The sequence below is a fragment of the Sorex fumeus genome, unplaced genomic scaffold (assembly GCF_029834395.1).
Source record: "Sorex fumeus unplaced genomic scaffold, SorFum_2.1 ptg000042l, whole genome shotgun sequence".
In the NCBI taxonomy this organism is placed as follows: domain Eukaryota; kingdom Metazoa; phylum Chordata; class Mammalia; order Eulipotyphla; family Soricidae; genus Sorex; species Sorex fumeus.
The window spans coordinates 1,401,324-1,423,453 of NW_026606099.1; the positions used below are offsets into that span (position 1 = coordinate 1,401,324).

General features: G+C 50.3%; 1 protein-coding gene across 2 annotated transcripts; it reads left to right on the plus strand.

Moving 5' to 3' along the window:
* The first annotated feature begins 200 nt into the window (after positions 1 to 200).
* MMP19 (matrix metallopeptidase 19) lies at positions 201 to 20,892 on the plus strand. Of its 2 annotated transcripts, none has more exons than XM_056120034.1 (11): positions 201 to 305; positions 13,375 to 13,503; positions 13,582 to 13,894; positions 14,178 to 14,263; positions 16,228 to 16,358; positions 16,572 to 16,787; positions 17,381 to 17,626; positions 18,215 to 18,349; positions 18,779 to 18,943; positions 19,274 to 19,401; positions 19,738 to 20,892. In XM_056120034.1, the coding sequence occupies exons 3-11, from the start codon at positions 13,805 to 13,807 to the stop codon at positions 20,185 to 20,187; spliced, it is 1,647 nt and encodes a 548-aa protein (XP_055976009.1). In that variant the 5' UTR covers positions 201 to 305; positions 13,375 to 13,503; positions 13,582 to 13,804; the 3' UTR covers positions 20,188 to 20,892. The 2 variants fall into 2 exon arrangements, with proteins under 2 accessions (XP_055976009.1, XP_055976010.1); XM_056120035.1 differs by having other exon boundaries at positions 13,582 to 13,707; positions 19,738 to 20,890.
* The last annotated feature ends 1,238 nt before the right edge of the window (positions 20,893 to 22,130 follow it).

The following is a 22,130-nucleotide window of genomic DNA, read 5'->3' on the forward strand; positions in this document are numbered from 1 at the left end:
AATTAAGGATCACTGGTTGCAAGTTGCAGAAGCAAATTTGAACTCAAAAGAAAGAGGGGCAGAAAGGACAGAAGAGAGAATTTCTTATAAATAAGTGTTTATAGTAGTTTCCTATTCCGGTTGTTAAAAAGTGACCATAGCTACAGTGGCTTAGCTGTGTAAACCTCAGCACATTTATTATCCCAGGGATTTTAAGGTCAGAAGTCCACAATGCATGTGACTGGCTAAAACGAAGGTGTTGACAGGGCTGTGCTCCTTCTGGCGTCTCTGGGGAGGATCTGCCAGGCCAGTTCCAGCTTCTCAAGGTTGGCTTCATTTCTTGGTTTATGATTTCACCTCTTTATAACCTCTACTTCTGACAGACTTGTCTCTCTGATCCTCCTGCCTCCCTTTATGATTACCCCAAGTTCATTCACGGCCATAATCCAGGATAATCTCTTCACTGTACCATTCGTTAATCATTCCAATAAAGCCGTTTTACCTTGGAAGATAATACTCTCAGGTTCCAGGGATAAGAACATGATTGTGGGGCATTAGTCAGCCTATCTCTGTTTACAGATAACCAAGAACAAGAATGCCTTCTGGAACTAGGCAGAAGCTCCAGAAGGCATTTTTTTTTTTTTTTGGCAGGGGGACCTTTTCATTTGCTTCTCTTCTTGCCTCAGAAATCCCTTCATAAAGGATGGGTGGTGAGGGAACAGTGACAACTTTGTGGCAGACTATCAGGTAGTTTTTCTTCTTATTATTTTTTAGTTAGGGGACCACACCTGGAAGTGCTCAGGGATCACTCCTGGGTGTAGCTTGGGGGACTTTATGGGATGCCGGGGATCAAATTTGGGTCATCTGAGTGCTAGGCAAGTGCCTTCCCCATTTTACTAACTCTCCGACCCCCAGATGATTCTTCTTCTTCCTGTTCCAGCTCTTCTTTTCCAAAGATCTCCCAGAGCACTTCTCTCTCACCATCAATGTCTAACTTCCTTTTTTCCTCCCTCCCCTTTTCCTTTATTGCTATGGTTGTTTCTGTTTGGCTCATTACACTTGTACACTTGATTGCAAAGCTTCCCAAGGATCACATAGTTGTGGTGTACATTCACATGTGGTTGTGGTGTCCTGGTGAGCACACAGTTTCTTTTTATGTTTGTTTATTTGAGGGGGGTCATATTTGACTTTGCTTAGGGATTAACCCTTGCTCTATGCTCAGGGATCATGCCTGGAAGTGCTCAGTGGACCATGTGGCATGCTGGGTGTCAGCCCTGTGCAAGGACCATTCCCTTCCCACTCTTACCTCTCCGCCCCCAGCATTCTGCTGTGCTGTAGGGGCATTCAAACAGCAGAGCTGTAGGGGTCGCACTTGGGCTAGTGGTCAAACTGAAGTCTCAGCAACCTCAGACGTGCAAAGCAGGCTCTAAGTCTGGGATTCCTGGCATCCTTTTTTGTGTGTATCGTTTAGGACCAGGGCTGAGCAGAGCCAAGCCAGGGTGGCTGGCAGCCTCCCACTTTCTCTTCCCCTTCCTCTGATCTGGGGGCAGAATGGTGATCTTGAGTAATGAACAGAGCCCGACACTGTTTATTACTCAATGCCTCAGTTTCCTGGGCTTTATTTATGTATATATTTTTTAATAATAAGAAAGTATCACTCCTATAATAAAGCAACACATACTGTCTGGCCTCATCAGCCCAGGGTTCCTTCCATAGCACTACAAAAACAAACCAAATGAGGGGCTGGAGCAATAGCACAGTGGGTAAGGCGTCTGCCTTGCACGTGGCCGACCTGGGTTCGATTCCCAGCATCCCATATGGTCCCCTGAGCACTGCCAGGAGTGATTCCTGAGTGCAGAGCCAGGAGTAACCCCTGTGCATTGCCGGATGTGACCCCAGAAAGCAAAAAAAAAAATGAAAACCACACACACACACACACACACACACACACACACATGTGCACTACAGCGGTCAATAGCAGGCACACACAGCCTGCTAGGAATAGCTTCTGGATTAAAAAATCTGAGAGGGGCTGGAGCAATAGTACAGCAGGTAGGACATTTGCCTTGCACATGGCCAACCTAGTCTCGATCCCTGAAATCCCATATGGCCCCCAAGCACTGCCAGGAGTAATTCCTGAATGCAGAGCCAGGAATAACTCTGAGTATCACTAGGAATGGTCCAAAAACAATAAACAAAACAAACAAAAATCTGAGAATACAAGGGCGGGGAGACAGTACAAAATATTGAACAGGGACTGGAGCAATAGCACAGTGGGTAGGGCATTTGCCTTGCATGCTGCCGACCCGGGTTTGATTCCCATATGGTCCCCTGAGCACTGCCAGGAGTGATTCCTGAGTGCAAAGCCAGGAGTAACCCCTGAGCATCGCCGGGTGTGACCCAAAAAGAAAAAAAAAAGATTGGAGATCCCTGATATTGAATGTATCTAGGGTGGCCCTAGTGCCCGTCCCCCCCACCCCCCAGCTCTAGCAGACCTGAGCAGCACAACTGGGCCCAAGAACCCCTGAGGTGAGCACTTATAGACTGAGTATTAGCCAGAGTGGCTCTAGGCCTGGGGAACACCTTCCAATCTGAGAATTCGGTCTTCCTCTGGCCCAGCAGTCTTCTTTTTCAGTTTTCTCTTTCTATTTCTCATTTCAAACACCTCTTTCACAGCTGAGGGGAGGTACTCACTGCCAAAGCTGCAGGCAGCTCAGACTCAAGCTGGAATGGTGCCTCTTTGGCGCTAAAATCCTTTTGCTCTTTTTTTCCCCTCTCTCTGTGCATGGTACTTGTGTACAGTAGTAATCTTCTCTCATTCCCAAATGATGAATTCACACACAATTCACACACACACACACACACACACACACACACACACATGCACACACGCAAAGCAAGTCGTGAACACCTTCTACCCTTCTTAAGCAAGTAAGGATGAAAGAGTGGATGCGGAGACTACAGACCCCCTCCAGGCAGGGCAGCCTTCCACAGTGGCTGGCCTGGGGGATCAGAACTGGGCCTTATCCAGGTCCACTTGCCCGCTCTAATCAGGACACTCTTCCAAAGGGGAAGTCAGTGCTGGGCCTCTTCCCTCATCCACCCCCTCGAAAATCCCTTTTGCCAACACAAAACGAAGCCAAACAAGTACAGACTTTGCAGTCTAGTGATGGTCTCCACGCACTAGAACAAATCTTGAGTTACAGAGTGAGGATAGAAGGCCAACCTGCCCCGCATCCTCCTTGGGGGAGACAAGAAAGATTAGCTTTTGTGTTTTTGTTAAAGGCTGCAACTCCCAGAAGGAGCAACACTCTCTGGCATTAGCATTTTATTCTCCTCTCTCTCCACCCAAAGGCTGAAAGTGCCCAGTTCTTTTCCTCCATACCCCTGCTGCTTCCAGACGCTGGAATGGAGCCTTTTTGCAGCCCTCTGGTGTTGGGCCCAGTCAGGGCACCAACGGCAGCAGTTTCTGGCACTCTCCCAGGGGAAGTCCAGTAGCCTGACACTTTTTTTTCCCCTCCCATGATTTGGAGAAGGTAGGCACATCATGGTCTGTCTCCTTCATCCTTTGATGGGAACTGAAAGCTCCTAGATTTGCTTTTGTCCTCTCAACTGAGTCATTTCAGGCCAGTGACTGAAGAGGTGCGTGTCTGAGGGGTAAAGGGTGAGTGGGAATGCCAGGAAGTGTCTGGGATGGGGGTTGAGGAAGTTGGGGGCATCCTGAGAACAGATTGTGCTGCTCCAGGGCCCGGAGCCATCCCCAAGCCCCGCCCCTTCCCTGGTCACAAACCAATTCCAGCTGCACATAAGCCTGACTGTGGTTTCCCATCTGGCTTCTAGGAACTCATGACTAATTAAAGGCCTCTGTGTGTGTGTGTGTGTGTGTGTGTGTGTGTGTGTGTGTGTGCCGGAGGCGGGGGGGGGGGGGGGGGGGCGCAGAGTGGCCCTCTGGCTCTCTGAAAAACAGAGGTTTCCAGGGTAACAGCTCAGCGAACTGAAATCCCTTCAGCCAGGGAAAGTTATCTCTGACTAGTGAAGGGCTTTGAGGGGGAAAATAGGCCAGAGGCTAAGACATTTATCCCACATTTTTTCTGGGTTGTTGCTTGACGGGCCCCTCACTAGGGCCTAATGTAAGGTTTTTCTCACCTCCACGGTCCAGCTTTGGACCCTGGACTTGCCCTTTATGAAACAGGATGTGAAACTTTTCAGACCCCCTCCGTGAGTTAAAAGTGGTTGTCAGGGGGATGGGAGACAGTTTAGAGATTGGGGCCTCCTGAGCTTAGAGACCCCTGTAAACCTTTGCTTTCCGTCCATACCATTTCCCCCTCCCAACTTCCCAACCAGTCCTTGAACATTAGAAAATATTCTTGGACAAAAGTGATAGACATGGGGGTATGGTGCCGCCTGCAGGTCTATCTGTACCTGTGAGGCGAGTGCATCAGCAGCCTGATGGCACCTTCAGACTTCCAGATACCCCAAAATTGCTGCTGTGCCTTTGGCCAGACCCCAAAACTTGGGGCAAAGTTTACCAAGAAAGTAAACGGCCAAAAGTTAGGTGTGTGGGAAACACACCCACAAACCACCTCCAGCTCAGTTATATAATTGGAGGCAAGGCCTCTCTGGTTCCTGATTGAACTGCTTAATGGCCATGATCCCAGAGACTCAGTAACAAATCTTGAAACCCAACGGATTTTGGCAGAAATGCGTCTGGTCCCTGCAGTAGGTCACCGGTGCTGGGCCAACCCAGGTGGGAATAGGGTTTGTGCCTTGGCCTGTTCCCCCTGGTGGCCCAGTGGCCACCATCCTTCAGAGGCCACTGGACAGTCAAGTTTGGGCCCCCAGTGATGAGACATGCAGGGCCTCCCGGGATGGGGGTGGAGCCGGTTCTGTCCTCCCCACCACAACGAGACCGAAAGTCATCTCCCACGAATGGCCTCTCTGGCTCCTTATGAAGCTGCTTAATGACCTTGATCCCAGAGACTCAGAAACAAATCTTGAAACCCAGCGGCTTCTGGCAGAAATGCGTCCGGACCCCACAGTACGTTACTGTCGCCGGGCCATCCCAGGGGGGAGGGGTGTTGTCCCTCTGCCTGCTCCCCCTTGGTGGCTCAGTGGCCATCATCCTCCAGAGGCCACTGGACAGTTAGGTCTGGGACCGCAGTGACAAGACATTTTGGGCCTCACGGGATGGGGGGGGCCGGGCCTGTCCTCCCCACCCCAACGAGACCCCAAGTCATCACCCACGAACAGTCTCTCTGGCCCCTGATCAAACTGCTTAACGGCCATGATCCCAAAGACTCAGAAACAAATCTTGAAACCCAGCGGTTTTTGGCAGAAATGCGTCCGGACCACACAGTAGGTTACTGTCGCCGGGTCACCCCAGGGGGGAAGGGGTGCTGTCCCTCCGCCTGCTTCCCCCTGGCAGCTCGGTGGACATCATCCTCCAGAGGCCAGTGGACAGTCAGGTCTGGGCCCGCAGTGATGAAACTTGTTGGGCCTCACGGGATGGGGGTGGAGCCAGGCCTGTCCTCCCCACCCCAACGAGACCCCAAGTCATCGCCCACAAACGGCCTCTCTGGCTCCTGATCAAGCTGCTCAACAGCCATGATCCCAGAGACTCAGGAGCAAATCTTGAAACCCAGTGGCTTTTGGCAAAAATCCCTCCAGATTTAAGTGTTAAAATTTCGGAATTTCAAAATCACATGGCCCTACTGCAGCCACGCGACATCATATGTTAATCATAACTAGCAATAGAACACAAATTGTCCACTGTTGCCTTTTCAGCAGATCCTAGTGATGGGGTAAAATCTCAAATAATAATGGTGGGTCTGGTGTCAAAATATTGAATGTGTTCAAAGTAGAGAGAGAGTAATGTGGAAATCATCTGCCCCACAGGTAGGGGGAGGGTGTGGATGGGGGTATACTGCGGTTGTTGGGGGTGGAGAATGGGCACTGGTGAAGGTACGGGTGTTTCATTGTATGACCGAGACTTAGACCCGAAAGCTTTGTAACTGCTCTCATGGTGATTCAATAAATAAAATTATAAAAAATGAAAAAAAAAGTAAGGTGGAGTTCATGCACAATTCAATCAGCTAATCAGTGACTGAATAAATAGCAGTACTCCTACATTAAAAAAAAAAAAGAAGTGATAGACAGTGGGTCAAGCACTTGCTCTGCATGTGGCTGACTCAGGTTTGATCCCTGGCATCCCAAAATTGAGTGGCTCCTGAGTGCAGAGTCAGGAATAAGTTCTGAGCAGCACCAAGTGCGGTCTCCAAACATAATAAGAACAAACACCAAAAAAAGCCAAAAAGCCAAAAAAGAGAGAAAATATTCTCAGGGGTCCAAGGAGATAGCTTAGAGAGTGGGAGAACGTGTTTCATACGGGGCTATAAACCCCCAAATTAAAACATATTGATTAAGAAATTTTCCTCTAACCAAGGTTTAATCTACTTGCCCCTGCTGAATTTAAAAGGGTTTGGGTCATACCTGGCAATGCCCAGGGATTACACCTGGCTCTGTACTGAGGAATTATTCCCGGCAGAGCTCAGGGGACCATATGGAATGCTGAGAATTGAACCTGGGTCAGCCTCGAGCAAGGCAGACACCCTGTCTACTGTGCTATTGCTTTGTCCCCCAAGTTAAAAGGTTTTAATTAAAAGGCTCTGGCAGGACTGGAGCGATAGCACAGCGAGTAGGGCCTTGCACACGGCCGACCTGGCTTTGATTTCCAGCATCCCATCCGGTCCCCGGAGCACTGCCAGGTATAACTCCTGAGTGCACGAGCCAGGAGTAGCCCCCGTGCAATGCCGGGTGTGACCCAAAAAGCAAAAATAAATAAATAAATAAATAAGCAAACAAACAAATAAATAAAAGGCTCTGGCGATGTTCAGTGATAAAAGTAGCAGCCTTGCGAGGCATGAGTTTGAGCCCTAGGGTTGTCCATATATGCTGAACCTGAGCCTGGAGCTCTGCCCTTAGGATCCCTGGAGCCGAAACAAACTGTATCTGGGGAGCTCTTCAGCTAGGTGGGAGCACCATGATGACAAGGGTTCACACCCCGCCCCCCTCCCTCCCGTGAGCACCAAGTGTTGAGCACAGTAATCAAGTGCGAGACCTCTGGTCCCACAACCACCATGAGGAGGGGAGGGGAAATGAATTTTTTAAGAGTTGTTTTTTGGGCCGTACAGTGCCTTCTGCTAGCTCTGCATTCAAATGTAGCTGCCAGGGGCTGGAGCGATAGCACAGCGGGTAGGACGTTTGCCTTGCGCGCGGATGACCCAGGTTCAATTCCCAGCATCCCATATGGTCCCCCGAGCAACGCCAGGAGTGATTCCTGAGTGTATGGGCCAGGAGGAACCCCGGTGCTTTGCTGGGTGTGACCCCACCCCCACTCAAATAAAGGGTAGCTGCCAGCTTTGCTTGGGGGATCATATAGCTCCAGGACTGAAAGGCTGAAGGGCATAGTTTGCACGCGGGATCCCGTTGCAATCCCTGGCACTGAACTGTCCCCAAGCACTGCTCCGTGTGTCATCCCCCGCCACAGTCAAAAATTCCTGGGGAAACATTCCTGTACTCTTCTGCAATCAAGTTCTCTTGGGGGGACAGGCAGACACAGGTCCTAACCCTTCACTCATACTCACTCTCCCCCAGTCAGAGATGACAGATTTTGGAGGAAAAAGAAGTGGTCAGAGTCGGGGGGGGGGGGGGGGGTGGTTATGACGCCATGTGGGATGGAGTTAGTCACACAGTACTTGCATTAGCAGCTGGCAGCTCCAGGCGCTAGGGGGTTTTGTTTGGGTGTCTATAGAAACGGGGGTGGCTGCGAAGATAATAGCTTCAGTGTGAGGCTTGCTGCTGTGAGACCTGAAGCAATTTATTAGACAGACACTGGTTTCCTTCTATAAAAAGGTGAGAATAGCAAGTTCTGCAGGTGAGATTTACATGAGGACTCTTTGACAGCTCTTTATTGTTTTACTGTCTTCTTTGCCGTCACTTTAGGGCATAGAAAGTGGTTTCATTTCCAAGGCTTTAAAGGCCAGAGTGAGGGAGACAGCGGGTAGGAGGGATGCCTGGCACACAGCTGACCTGGGTTCGATTCCCAGCATCCTATATGGTTCCCTGAGCTCCTCCAGGAGGGATTCCTGACCACAGAGCAAGGAATAAACCCTGAGCACTGCTGGGAGTGGCCGAAAAAGAAACAATCAAGCAAAATAATAAAATAAAGGCTGGAGAGAAAGCCCCGGGATTCCAGGCTTTGTCTTTGTGGTCCTTATGCACCAGGCACTGCGTAAGGTTCCCCTTTGTCCTGCCCGGAGTGATCCTTGAGAACAGAGCCAGGATTAAGCCCTGAGCACAACTGGATGTGGCCCCCACGCCAAGCACGCAGGGGGAAAACAACCCCCTCTCCATGTCTCATCTCTCTCACAGCAAGACACTTGAGACACAAGACACACGACACATACATCCCTTCTTTGCTTTGCTTACTAGAGGTGCCTGCAGAGGGAGTAATCTGCCCTCACAGTCTGTGCCTGCCTTCCTTTCCTTCCTTCCTTCCTTCCTTCCTTCCTTCCTTCCTTCCTTCCTTCCTTCCTTCCTTCCCTCCCTCTCTCCCTCCCTTCCTCCTTCCCTCCCTCCCTCCCTCCCTCCTTCCTTCCTTCCTTCCTTCCTTCCTTCCTTCCTTCCTTCCTTCCTTCTTTCCTTCCTTCCCTCCTTCCTTTCTTTCATCTTCCTGTTTCTCTTCTTCCTTCCTTCCTTCCCTCCTTCCTTTCTTTCATCTTCCTCTGTTTCTCTCCTTCCTTCCTTCCTTCCTTCCTCTTTTTTTCCCTCCTGCCCTTCCTTCCTTCCTTCCTTCCTTCCTTCCTTCCTTCCTTCCTTTCTTTCTTCCACATTGGGTTATTGGGTTGTACTGGGGGGTCATTCCCAAGGATGCTGGGGGACTCTGTGTGCTAGGGATCGATCCCAGTCCTCCCACATGCAAAGAACGTGCTCCGGTTATTAGACTGTATCCCAGCCGATATTCTCCTTCTATTGCTCCCGTCTGTGTATCCTCCTCTGCGTACCCCCACAGCACTCACTCCTCCCATCATCCTCTTCCCTTGGTCTTCCTTCCGTGCCAGCTGCAATGTCTGAGAGCTGAGGCTGGGCAGGGAGAGCAGGCCCTGAATCAGCCAGGAGCAAGTTCAAGTAAGTGCTTCAAAACGGTTCTAATGAGTCTCTTCTGGGTAGAACTTACCGGTGGTTTTAATTTTCATCCTTGCTTTATTTGGGTACTTTCCAAAATGACTACAAAGAGCAATGAATATGTTTTATTCAGAAAAGAAAAAAACAACCTAGGAAACTTCTGTTAGAAAATAACAATGGTTTTCAGGGGCCAGAGAGAGTGCTCAATGGGCTGAGTATATGTTTTGTATACAAGAGGCCTGGGTTCAATTCCAGCCCTGTATAGTTCCCTAAACACTGTTAGGAATTACTTTTGAGCACAGAGCTAGGAGCATCCCCTACAAGGATGCTCAAAAACCAAAGATAATTCATGACGTTTTCTTTTCATTTTGGGGGCCACACCTTGTGATGCTCAGGGCTTACTCCTGGCTCTATACTCAGGAGTTACTCCTGGCAGTGCTCTGGGTTTAATATGGGATGCCAGTGATCGAACCTGGGTCAGCCGCATGCAAGGCAAGTGTCCTACTTACTGTACTATCTCTCCAAGCCCTAAAATATGATTTTCAAGGAGACATGTCATGTTATCAAAGAAAAGGGACGGGGGATGGGGGTGGAAGGAGAGGGAAAAGGGCGGGCAAAGAATGCCCTGCAGGGGGCTGAGCAGGAGTTGGTCCTCAAATGTCATCATTTCCTGGGTGGGGTGCCTTGATGAGGGCCTGTCACGCAGCTGTCGGTGGCTCTCTGTCTTTCCTTGCCTGTCACTGGCCATGGAACTTAGTCACCCTATTGTTGCCCTGTTGAGAGGTCGGGTGGGTCTGGAGACCCAGCATCAGGGAGGTTACCGACATGAGTCAGAATTGCCCCCTGTCTCCCCTGAGGTGGGAAGGGGCCCCCTGTAGGCTGCCAACCTTTAAGAGTGGGGTGTGGGGAAATATTCAGAGTTGGGTTCCTTCTGAGAACAAGGACTCAGTAACTTCTCTGTGTGCTTGGATGGACCACAGATGTCACATGACGCATAACTTCAGCGGGTCCCAACCACTTAGAAAACAAAGTGCCCTGTCAATGGGCTGCCTGGAGAGTGCCTGGGGTTCTGGAGGTAGCAGAGGGATTGGCATAGAGCTTGACCAAGTGGGTGCTCCGTTTCCACCTTAAATGTCTCTCTCTGAGTTTCCATTTTTTTATTTAATACATCAAATTTATTGAGGTTATTCACATATTTCTTTTTTTAATTTTTTTTATTAGTGAAACACCATGAGGTACAGTTATAGACTTATAAATTTTTGTGCTTGGGTTTCAGTTATACAATGATCAAGTATCCATCCCTCCACCAGTGCCCATCCTCCACCACCACGGGTCCCAGCATCCGTCCCACCCTCCATCGTTTCCATTTTTTGGTCGGTTTGTTTGCTTGCTTTTGGGTCACACCTGGTGGTGCTCGAGGGACTATGTGGAATGCTGGGTACCCAACCCAGGTCATCCGACTGTGTGCAGGGCAAGCATCCTACCCATCATCTCTCTGGCCCAGACGTTCCATTTTCTTTTATGGAAAATAACCAGAAGAATTCTTCCCTCAGTGGAGGGAGGAATTAGATGAGATAAAATACAAATGCTGGGCCAAAGAGCTAGTACAAAGAGCACTTGCCTTGCATGTGCCAACCCTGTTTGAATGCCTGGTCCCTGAGCACCACCATGGGACACTCCTGAGCACAGAGCCCTGAGCACTGTTGGGTGTGGTTTATCCTCAACCTGAGTAAATAGAAACACTGGGGGAGAGGGGAAATTCTTTTTAATTAAAAAAAAAATTTGCTTTACTTTTATTTCCTCGATTGGTGGTAAGTGCTTATAAAACCTGTGTTCCAGCCCATTGAGCTATCTCTGGACCTGATTGTTTCTTGCTTGTTTTGTTTTTATTTGGGGGTTTGCCACCTCAAGCGGTCTTTTTTTGGGGGGGGGGTCACACCCAGCAATGCACAGAGGTTACTCCTGGCTCTGCACTCAGAAATTCCTCCTGGCGGTGCTCAGGGACCATATGGGATGCTGGGAATCAAACCCCTGTCGGTCATGTGCAAGGCAAACGCCCTACCTTCTGTGCTATGGCTCCAACCCCTTAATACTATTTTGACTCTGCACTTCAGGGGTTACTCCCAGTGTGCTTTGCACCTGTGCCAGGGATCAAAGCAGGGTCAGCTGCTGGGAAGGCAAGCACCTTACTTCCTGTACTGTTTCTCTGTATCCTCTCCTTTACAATAAAATCTTAGTGTTTCTTGGGGCCAAAGCGATAATAGAGCCGTTAGGACACTTGCCTTGCATGCAACTGTTCCAGGTTTGATTCCCGAGCATCCCATAAGATCCCCTGAACTCCATGGGGCTGGAGAGATAGCACAGTGGGTAGGGCGTTTGCCTTGCACGTGGCCAACACAAGTTCGACCCCCAGCACCCCATATGGTCCCCTGAGCACCGCCAGGAGTAACTCCTGAGTGCAGAGCCAGGAGTAACCCCTGTGCATCTCTGGGTGTGACCCAAAAAGGAAAAAAAAAAGATCCCCTGAACTCCACTAAGAGGGATCCCTGAGCACAGAGCCGGGAGTAAGCCCTGAGCACTGCTGGGTGTGACTTCAAAACAAAAACAAACAAACAAACTGAGTGTTTCTTCTTAAATAGCATTCAGTCTCTAGAGCTCTCTCTAAATGCTGGCGCCCCATCATGCCCCACCCCAGTTATTCAAAGATTTATTAAGTGTTGCCTGAAGGATGGAGCTAAGGACCCAGTGGTGAGGACACCAGGAATTTTCTCCCTGAGCACACCTTCTCATCTCTGCACTTCCAGCCTAGCCCCTCCCCTGACTGTCCCTTAGAACTCCTTTGCCTCAGCCAGCCCAGCCAGCCTCAGTCTGGCCCCAGCTCCCTGCAGGGACGCTCTATCCAGGACCTCTGCTTTTTCTGTCCTTCTAACACCCTGCCTTCCCACCCCCAACCTGGTACCTCCATGTCCTGGATTCATTAAGGCTGAGAGTGGGGTGGGGGGAGGAGAAAGACTTTTTGTTTATTTTTGGGCCACACCCCGTGCTGCTCAGGGCTTACTACTGGTTCTGCACTCAGGAATCACGAGTGACCTAGTGGGGTCACTCCTGGGTGGGGTGACTCCTAGGAGTCATACTTGACACTGCACTCAGGGATCATTCCTAGAGGTGCTCAGGAGATCTTAGGAAGTGCCAGGGATCGAACTTGAGTCAGCTGCATGCAAGTCAAGCAGTACTATCACTCCAGCCCTGAAAAAAAAAAAAATTTTTTTTTTTTCATTAAAAAGACTCAAGTGTCTTGGCTATTCTTGGGTGTTAGGTCTCCTATTTTGTTACGTTATGTTCCCAGATGAATGCAATCTTTCTGTGTCTGTCCCTCTCTTTCTGACTCATTTCGCTTAGCATGATTCTTTCCATGTAGTACCACTTGTATGCAAATTTTATGACTTCATCCTTTCTAACAGCTACATAGTACTCCATTGTGTAGATGTACCAAAGTTTCTTTAACCAGCTATCTGTTCTCGGGCACTCAGGTTTTTTCCAGATCACCCTCTAGGGGTAAAGGCAGCTCAGATAGAGAAGGGAGCACCAAATAAAGGGTATTGGGAAGATCTGCCCAGGATGGGAGATGCATGCTGAAAGTAGACTATAGACTGAACATGATTGCCACTCAATTCCTCTTTTGCAAACCACAGCACCCAAAAGGAGAGAGAGAACAAAAGGGCATGCCCTGCCACAGAGGCAGGGTGGGATGGGGGGGATTGGGGGGAGGGATACTGGGATTAGTGGTGGTGGATGGAGAATGGGCACTGGTGGAGGAATGGGTACTTGATCATTGTATAACTAAAACCCAAGCACGAAAGTTTGTAAGTCTACAACTGTACCTCTTGGTTTGTCACTAATAAAAACTAAAAAAAAAAAAAAAAAGACACAAGTACGGCTCACCTGGGTTCAATCCCCAGCATCCCATATGGTCCTCTGAGCACAGCCAGGAGTAATTCCTGAGTGCAGAGCCAGGAGTAACCCCCGAGCATCGCCGGGCGTGACACCCCCCCAAAAAATAAAGACACAAGTAGACTTTAAGAACTTAAATTTCCAACTTTGTCTTAGATGCAAAGAAATGGACATCTCACTGGGTTCTTCTCTCTGAAATGCAAGAAAACTCCAGCTACGTCCTATCTTGTAGCTTTATTGTACTTCTCTCTCCTGTAACAGATAAAGGAGAACTGAGGAAGAAGATAAGAAGCTGGCTGTCCCGGGGCACAGAATTGTCCAGCTGGTTGTCCAGGGTATGGCCAGGACCTTGTCTCCAGTTTCTGTGGAGATTCTTTTCATCCTGCCAAGGTGCAGCTCTCCCCATTTCCAACAGAGGATGGGCGGGACAGTAATTAGGGACTCTTCTTAACTTCTGCTCTCTGGTAGGACAGGGGTTAATGGTGAATTGCAACATATCTGGGGGCTGAGTCATCTTCCACTGCCACTCCCCCCAACTCCCCTAGCTGAAGTTCTATAAAGAGGATCAGGGGCTGGAGAGTGAAAATACTGGAGGTAAGAGCCCTCCTCCCCAGACCCTACTCCTCTAAGCTTCCAGAAACTGCAGGGGAGAGGGCATAGACAGCCTGCGGAGCTCCTGCCTGCTGGGACAATGAACTGGCAGTGCCTCTGGCTGGGTTTCCTATTCCCCATGACAGTCTCAGGCCGGGCCCTGGGGCCTGCAGAAGAGGAGGCAGCAATGGTGAGTGCCCCACTGCGGAAAGAGGGACCCAGGCTGGGAGGGATGAGGTGGGTATGTCTTCACAGTTGCCTTCTTCCTGGCCGTCAATCTGCCTGCCCTTCCTTCCATTACTCCGAGGTCTACTCTGCCCGGCTCCCCCTCCTCCCCCTCCCTCTTCCCCAAGCCCATGATGAGGCTCTTTCTGTCCTTCTAAGTCTATTCCCAACTAGCTTCATGGACTTGTTAGGTCATTTAGAAGCTTCGCCTGAAGGCTAAGCTTTTCTTCTGCCCACCCTCATCATAGGATTACCTCTTGCAATATGGGTACCTACAGAAGCCTCTAGAAAGATCTGAAGACTTCAGGCCAGAAGATATCAAAGAAGCTCTGAGGTGAGAAGTTATAAGGCACGTGTCTTCAGGGTCAAGTTGACAAGGTCCTGTTCCTCCTCTTCCTTTCCTTTCCCAGGCCCACCTCAGCCTGGCTCAATCCTTGTCAGGGGACTCTAACATCGGGCAATGAGACAGGGGCCAAGGGGGATGCAGCACACATTCACGGAATCTTCCTGGCTCCTTTGTGCTCCTTTGCAGGCTCCATCCCACACCCTGTACTGTGACTGGAAATATTCAGTCACATCCCACATGAGTTATAATTTATACGTAAAACTGACTTGAGGGACTGAAGCTATCGAATGACTGGAGCGTATACTTTGCACGTGGGAGGCTCAGGTTTGATCCCCAGCACAGCACGTGGTCAACTGAGCACGGAGCAGAGAGCCCAGAATTGCCTGTCAGCACCACCAGGTGTGATCTCAACCTTAATCACCCCGCCAAAAGACAAGAAAAATATGAGAAACAAACTCCAGTTAGTTGAATTAACTTAGATTTGGGTTGTTCACATGATATTGCCTTTGGTAAACGTTTAATTCATCATTGTTTCTTTGGTTCGTTTTTTTTTTTTTTGATGGGGAGCACACCCAGCAGTGCTCTGGGTCACACACCTATCTCTGTGCTCAGGGCTGCACCATATGTGGTATCAATTGGAATCTGGGTTGTGGCCACAGACATATGCTAGGCAAATGCCTATGTACTATTTCTTCAGCAGAACTCTTTTATTTCAATGATGATGATTTGGTTTGAGACTACACCTGGCAGTGTTCACAACTTACTCCTGCCTCTGTGTTCAGGGATCACTCCTGATGTTGCTCAGGGGAACCATATGTGGTGCTAGGGTTTGACCTGAAGCAAGAATCTTACCCATTGTACTATCACTCCAGTCCCAGTATTTGTTAATTATTATTATTATTATTATTTTGCTTTTTGGGTCACACCCAGCGATGCACAGGGGTTACTCCTGGCTCTGCACTCAGGAATCACCCCTGGTGGTGCTCAGGGGACCATATAGGATGCTGGGAATCGAACTCGGGTTGGCCGCATACAAGGCAAACGCCTTACCCACTGTGCTAGTGCTCCAGCCTGCACTTGTTAATTTCTATTTTGAAGTTTTCATAATGTGGATCTAATCGGTCACTTTCCTCCCGCTCTCAGCTGTTTTGAACTTCCTTGAAAATCCACAGTGCCTCAGTGCCTGATGAATGAAATTACCCCAGAGCATCAAAGCAAGCTGCACCAAGAGGGAGACCCAGTCTAGAGGGGGAGGACTGAGGGAACCAAGCCCTCTGGAGGGAGCAGGGGTGGGAGGGTCTCCTGAACACTGACCAGCACAGGGCAGCTCCATGCAACACTTTCTTGGAGAAAAGAAATGCTGGGCACTGCTGTAAGGGGAAGAAGCAGAGTCTAAAGATCGGGAGGTCAACTTGGAGTATCCCCAGGGTCTTGAAGAAATTCCTGAGCTTAGAGTCAGGAGTAAGCCCTGAGCATGGCTGGGTATGGCCCAATATCCCCACAGCTCCATCCCCACTTCCACAGAAAAAGAAAGTTCCAGTTAAGGGGACTAGATATTTGAGCTAAAGAAATAGCATCATAGGCTGGAGTGTTTGTAGGGGCTCCACTGCCAGCAGTGACTCCTGAGCATCAAGCCAGGAGTAGCCCCTAAGCATTCCCTATATGGCCCCAAAACAAGAATAACAACGGCTAGGACACTGGAGTGCCCCTAACAGCTTCAGAGACTCTGTGCCATTTTATTTGGGGGGAGTGGAAGGGAGTGCCACAGCCATCAGTGCTCAGGGGTTACTCCTGGCTCAGGAATCACTCTTGGCAGCACTTGGGGAATCATATGGGATGCCGGGAATTGAACTTGGTTTGGCAGCATGCAAGGCAAACACTGTACTATTGCTCCAGCGCTGGACCTTCCAGATTCCCTGTCCTGCTTTACTCAACCCTCTCCCTCGTTCCAGAGCTTTCCAGGAAGCATCTGAACTACCAGTCTCGGGTCAGTTGGATGACATCACAAGAGCCCGCATGAGGCAGCCTCGTTGTGGCCTGGAGGACCCCTTCAACCAGAAGACCCTCAAATACCTTCTGCTAGGTGAGAACAAAGCCTAAAGAGAGGAAGTGGGCATGACTCTGAAATCTAGACGGCATCAAGGCGGTTTATATCAGCTCAGAACTGAGTGATTATCTGGTAATCCCCTCTCTGAAGGTGTCATGAGAGAGCTTTGCTGAGTACCCTGGCTTGGGCGGTTCTTTGAGCTGACAGAAAGGATCGTGCTTCTAATCTCTTCTCTGCTCCAATGACCAGGCCGCTGGAGAAAGAAGCACTTGACCTTCCACATCGTGAATTTGCCCTCCACCCTCCCAGCGTCCACAGCCAGGACAGCCCTGCTTCAGGCCTTCCAGTACTGGAGCAGGGTGGCCCCCCTGACGTTCCGGGAGGTGCATGGTGGCTGGGCTGACATCCGACTCTCCTTCCACGGCCGCGAAAGTCGCTACTGCTCCAATAACTTTGATGGGCCTGGTAGGCACTGCCTTTTGACTGCCTGGTCAAGACCACTGAGATGAGCACTATCACCTTGACCTTTTCTGTTCACGTTGTCCCTGTGCTCGCTCTAAACCACCTTCTGACTTTCTCTGGGGAGCAGTTGGTCGCCTCTGCAGGGCACTATCACACCTCCCCTTTGAAACTTTCCCCTGACTTCAATTCTTCCGTATAAGACAGCTCAGAGGGGCCAGAGAGATAGCACTGAGGGTAAGATACTTGCCTTGCACACAGCCGACTGGGGTTCGATCCCCAGCATCCCGGATGCATCCCCCTGTGCACCACCAGGAGAGACTCCTGAGTGCAGAGCCTAAAACCTATGTGTAGCCTAAAAACTGAACAAAAGGCAAAACAGACACCTTGGAGAGGGCTGGACTGAGAGGCACAGAAACTGAGTGTGGGGCCTCCCCGGGAGAGGCAAGATGAATCTGAAAGGAGAGAGACACCTCAGAGGTGGTGATTGTAGCTGGGGGAATTTGGAGACCCTGGAGAGGTGGGGGTTTATGACAGGTAGGACTGCTCCAGTTAAATGGCCTCTCATCTCCTTCCTGTCCACCTCTGCTTTTGTCCAGGGAGGGTGCTGGCCCATGCCGACATCCCAGAGCTGGGCAGTGTGCACTTTGATGAAGACGAGCTCTGGACTGAGGGCACCTACTGGGGAGTGAACCTGCGCATCATTGCAGCCCACGAAATCGGCCACGCCCTGGGTCTTGGGCACTCCCGGTACACCAAGGCCCTCATGGCGCCCGTCTATGCTGGCTACCGGCCCAACTTCAGGCTGCACCCGGACGACGTGGCTGGGATCCAGGCTCTCTACGGTTTGTTCATTTCCTCTCTGAGGATGTTCAGTCTGACGAGTATCCCTTCCAGCCTGGAGAGACAGGTCTAACACCCATGGAAGGAAATGGCTTGGTTTCCTTTTCTTCCTCTCATCAAATTTTTCAGGCTTTTTCCTTTTTTTTTTTTGTAGGGGAGGGCGGGGTGTATGGATTTGGTGGCCACTCTTGGCTCTGCGTTGGGAGTTAATCCCAGTGTGCTCAGAGGTCAAGAAATCCAACGCAGGCCGCCCACACGCTCAGCCTGTGGCGCTCCCTCCAGGTTCCAGGCCTTTTCAGGAAATGTTTCTCTTTGACTCTTTTGGGTCTAATATTTCCTTGCAAGTCTCTTCCTACTCCCAACACACCCCATTCTTAGGAATGAAGAGTGCGCAACCCATTAACCTTCTTTCCCTGTTCTGGTGCCTCTCAAAATGAAAACATGTCTCCTACTGATACCAGGACGGTCTTGCTTACCCTCACGGGAAACGCCCTCACATTCCTCTCTCTGGGGCTTCTAACTAGAACTTATTAGGGTGGGGGCCCAGTGCTTTGAGTTCTTTCCCTCGGCAGTGCTGCCTTACCTTGCAGGCAAGAAGAGGCCTGAGCTAGAAGAAGAAGAAGAGGAGGAGGAAGAGACAGAAGCGCCCATTGTACCTCCAGTGCCCACAGAACCCGGACCTATGCCAGACCCCTGCGGAGGTGAACTGGATGCCATAATGCTAGGTGAGGCCCATGATGCTGGTGGAGGCCCTTTCCTCCAGGCAGTGGGGGCTGCCCACTGACCTCGAGGGTAGGCCAATAGGAATAACAGGGGTTTGATCCCAACTAGGGGGTCCCAGCCATGAGAGCAGGCCTATGGCACGGGAAGTAGCTTTCCCTAATTCAGCTTCGCCAGGCAGGTATTTCCTTTGTCTCCAGCCTGTACGGACTGTTAAAACATACCCAGAAACACAGCCAGCTGGAGAAAACCTCATGAACATCATAGGTCTTTATTTGACCCGCTTTTCTTTTTTGAATGACTCACATATTAATGCTGTTATTTGGGGGATGTGCGGTGTGGGGATAAGATTCATGGCCTTACATGAGAAGCATGTGAGGCACAGCTGACCACGTGACCCATTTTTGAACTTGATGACACATCTTTGCTCTCAGGGCCCCGGGACAAGACCTATGCCTTCAAGGGAAACTATGTATGGACGGTGACAGATTCGGGGCTGGGTCCCTTGTTCCGAGTGTCTGCCCTGTGGGAGGGACTCCCAGGAAATCTGGATGCTGCTGTCTACTCTCCCCGAACACAGTGGATTCACTTTTTTAAAGGTAAGGAGATTGGGGCTGGAGAAATAGCATAGCGGGTAGGGTGTTTGCCTTGCACACAGCCAACCCGGGTTTGATTCCCAGCCTCCCATATGGTCTCCCGAGCACTGGCAGGAGTAATTTCTGAGTGCATGAGACAGGAGTAATCCCTGTGCATCACTGAGTGTGACCCAGAAAGCAAAATTAATTAATTAATTAATTAAAAAAATAAAGGTAAGGGGATGAAGTTACAGGGTCTTACCTGGGCGTCTCCCAGTGAGCCATAAAAGAGAAGGTGAGCGGGTGGTATGGAGGAACCCAAAACTAGAGATGACCACCTTTACATGCTCTCAGGAGACAAGGTGTGGCGCTACATTAATTTCAAGATGGCCCCTGGTTTCCCCAAGAGACTGAATAAGGTAGAACCCAACCTGGATGCAGCTCTCTACTGGCCTCTCAACAAGAAGGTGTTCCTCTTTAAGGTATGTGGTCAAACCCAGGGGTTACCTCACACAGAAGTACAGAGTTGCACTTCAGGGAGCTTTCCAGCTCAGGAGGGCTGGGGGGAGACTTCTTAGGGTCCCTACACTTTCCCTTCACTTTTTTTTTTTTTGCTTTTTGGGTCACACCTGGCAATGCTCAGGGGTTACTCCTGGCTTTGTGCTCAGGAATTACTCCTGGCAGTGCTCAGGGGACCAGATGGGATGCTGGGAATTGAACCCGGGTTGGCTGCATGCAAGGCAAACGCCCTCCCCGCCCCGTTGTGCTATTGCTCCAGCCCCCTCCCTTCACTTTCTTCTCCTCCTTCCCACTTTTAGGGCTCTGGTTACTGGCAGTGGGATGAACTGGCCAAAACTGACTTCAGAAGTTACCCAAAACCCATTAAGAAGTTGTTCACAGGAGTGCCAGACCGGCCGTCAGCAGCCATGAGTTGGCGGGATGGCCGAGTCTATTTCTTCAAGGGCAAACAATACTGGAGCCTCAATCGGCAGCTTCGAGTGGAGAAAGGCTACCCGAAAGACATCGCCCTCAACTGGATGCACTGTCGGCCCCGGAGCCCAGCCACCACCCCTTTACCGGGAGCTGCCTCTTCCACAGCCACTGGCTACTGGGCCACAGAAACAACTGCAAACACAGTTCCTTCTGTCGTAAATACCACTTGGAGCACTGACCGCTCACCTGCAGACACGAGCTTGGATACTAAGCCCTCAGTGACAGGCTCTCCTGCCCTTTCATTCCTTGGTCATGTCACCCGCCCTGAGTCCTAACACCTCAATCAAATGTCTGCTCATGCCATTCTGCAGGTGCTGAACCTCCAACATAGACCTCGGGCTTCTCCATGACCCAGTTCTAGTCACCACTGTCCTGTGTTCCTTCTCTCTGGGCAGTGTGATTCCGTGACACTGGGTCAGCCCCTGACTCCATCCATGTCTTCCCTGTCTGAGATAACTTTCCAACACTAGTTATTACTCTGTAGAAGACAGTGGTAGAAGGAAGCCATCAACAAGGCCTTAAGCTTCCAGCAGGCTGGAATGCTGACTGCCTTGGTCCAGTTCTTCCCTGATAAAGTGCAAGAAAATGGGATGGCCAGTAAAATGAGCAAAGGCTCTGGAATCCTAGAGAATCCATTGACTTGGGGCTGGAGAGTAATACATCGGGTAGGGTGCCTACCCTGAATGCGGATGACTCAGTTTGATCCTCGGCATCCCATTTGGCCTCCCGAGCACACCAGGAGTGACTCCCGAGTACAGAGCCAGAGCCAGGAATAAACCCAGAGCAGGGCCGGGTGTTACCCCCCAAAAATAAAACAAAGAATCCATTGACTTGCTTAGAACTTTGAGAAAATTTATGAAACTCCTGGAGCCTCAGATGGCCCGTTGGCAAAAATGAGGTCGATACCACCCCTGCAGGATCGTGGCCTTCTGTGGAATATTGCCCATGGGGTGCCGGGCACAGTGTCTGGCACTTTGTGCTTAATAAAGGCTGTTTTCCTAGGAGGACTGAACAGTTGTCAGCGTGAGTGTTCTTGCTCCAGCACACTCCAGTCTGATGAGGAGGTGCTCAGGGGACTGGCTTTGGAGGACAGTCTGGCTGAACCTGACAGGGTGGCCAGAATGGCTAAGCGCTTCCGGGTGCAGAGAGAAAAGAGCGGCAACAGTAGAGGCCAGACTCCTTGGTTCATGGAGGAATGCCATTTTATTCACATGCTCCCTTGTTCTGCCTCCTCCCCTCAAGGCTGGGCTTCCCCGGGGAGCCTCCATCTTCCTTCATGCTGCCCGGGAACTGGGGAACCACTGGGTGCAGGAGAATCAGGTTGGGGTGGGGGGTGGGTGGTGGAGTTAACTGGGTTAGTGGTTGGAATAACGTCCAGCTAAGAGATTAGTATCGACTAAATTCAGAGGCAGAGAAGGCACTTGTTTTCCTGCAACCCCAAAGACCTGGCTGCTTTGGGTCCAAGGACCAGACTTTATGTGGGCCAAGGCTCTCTTTTTGGAGCCAAGAGTCAGCTTTTGGGGAAGGTGGGTGCTAAGTTAGGAACTGCCCCTGGTCTTCCCTCACTAAAGGATAGAGAAGCACCATGGAGGACAGTGCCTCCAGTTGAGGTAGGAGAAAAGGCTTTGAGTGTAAGAAGATCAGGAAGAAATGCTAACCAGACTTGCCTCTTCCTAATGGAGGGTCTGGGGGTGGGGGGTGTCTTAGAGCTCTTCGATGCCTTTCTCTCCCTCAAAAAGTTATCAAGTACTGTAGGAGACTCCTTGATTTTCTCTATCTATACCAATAAATTCCCTCTTCTTTTTTTCTCTCCATTTTGGGGGTGGGGGCACACCCAGCTGTGCTCAGGGCTAATTCCTGGTTCTGTGCTCAGGAATCACTACTGGTGAGGTTCAGGGGATTACACAGGACACTGGGGTGGAAGTCAGGTTATCTCGTGCAAGCCAAGTGCCTTATTGCTATATATTGCTCCAGCCTTAAATCCCCTCATTTTATCATGATGAGGCATATTTGGGTGGGCTAGAAGGCTGTGTGGGTTAGGAACATCCTTGGTTTGGAAGGACTTAATCAGACCAGGGGCCAAAGCAACAGTACAGTGGGTAGGGTGTTGCATACAGCCGACCTGGGTTCAATCCCTGACATCCCACATGGTCCCCTGAGCACCGCTAGGAGTAATTCCTCAGTCCAGTCCCTGAGCATCACTGGGTGTGACCCAAAA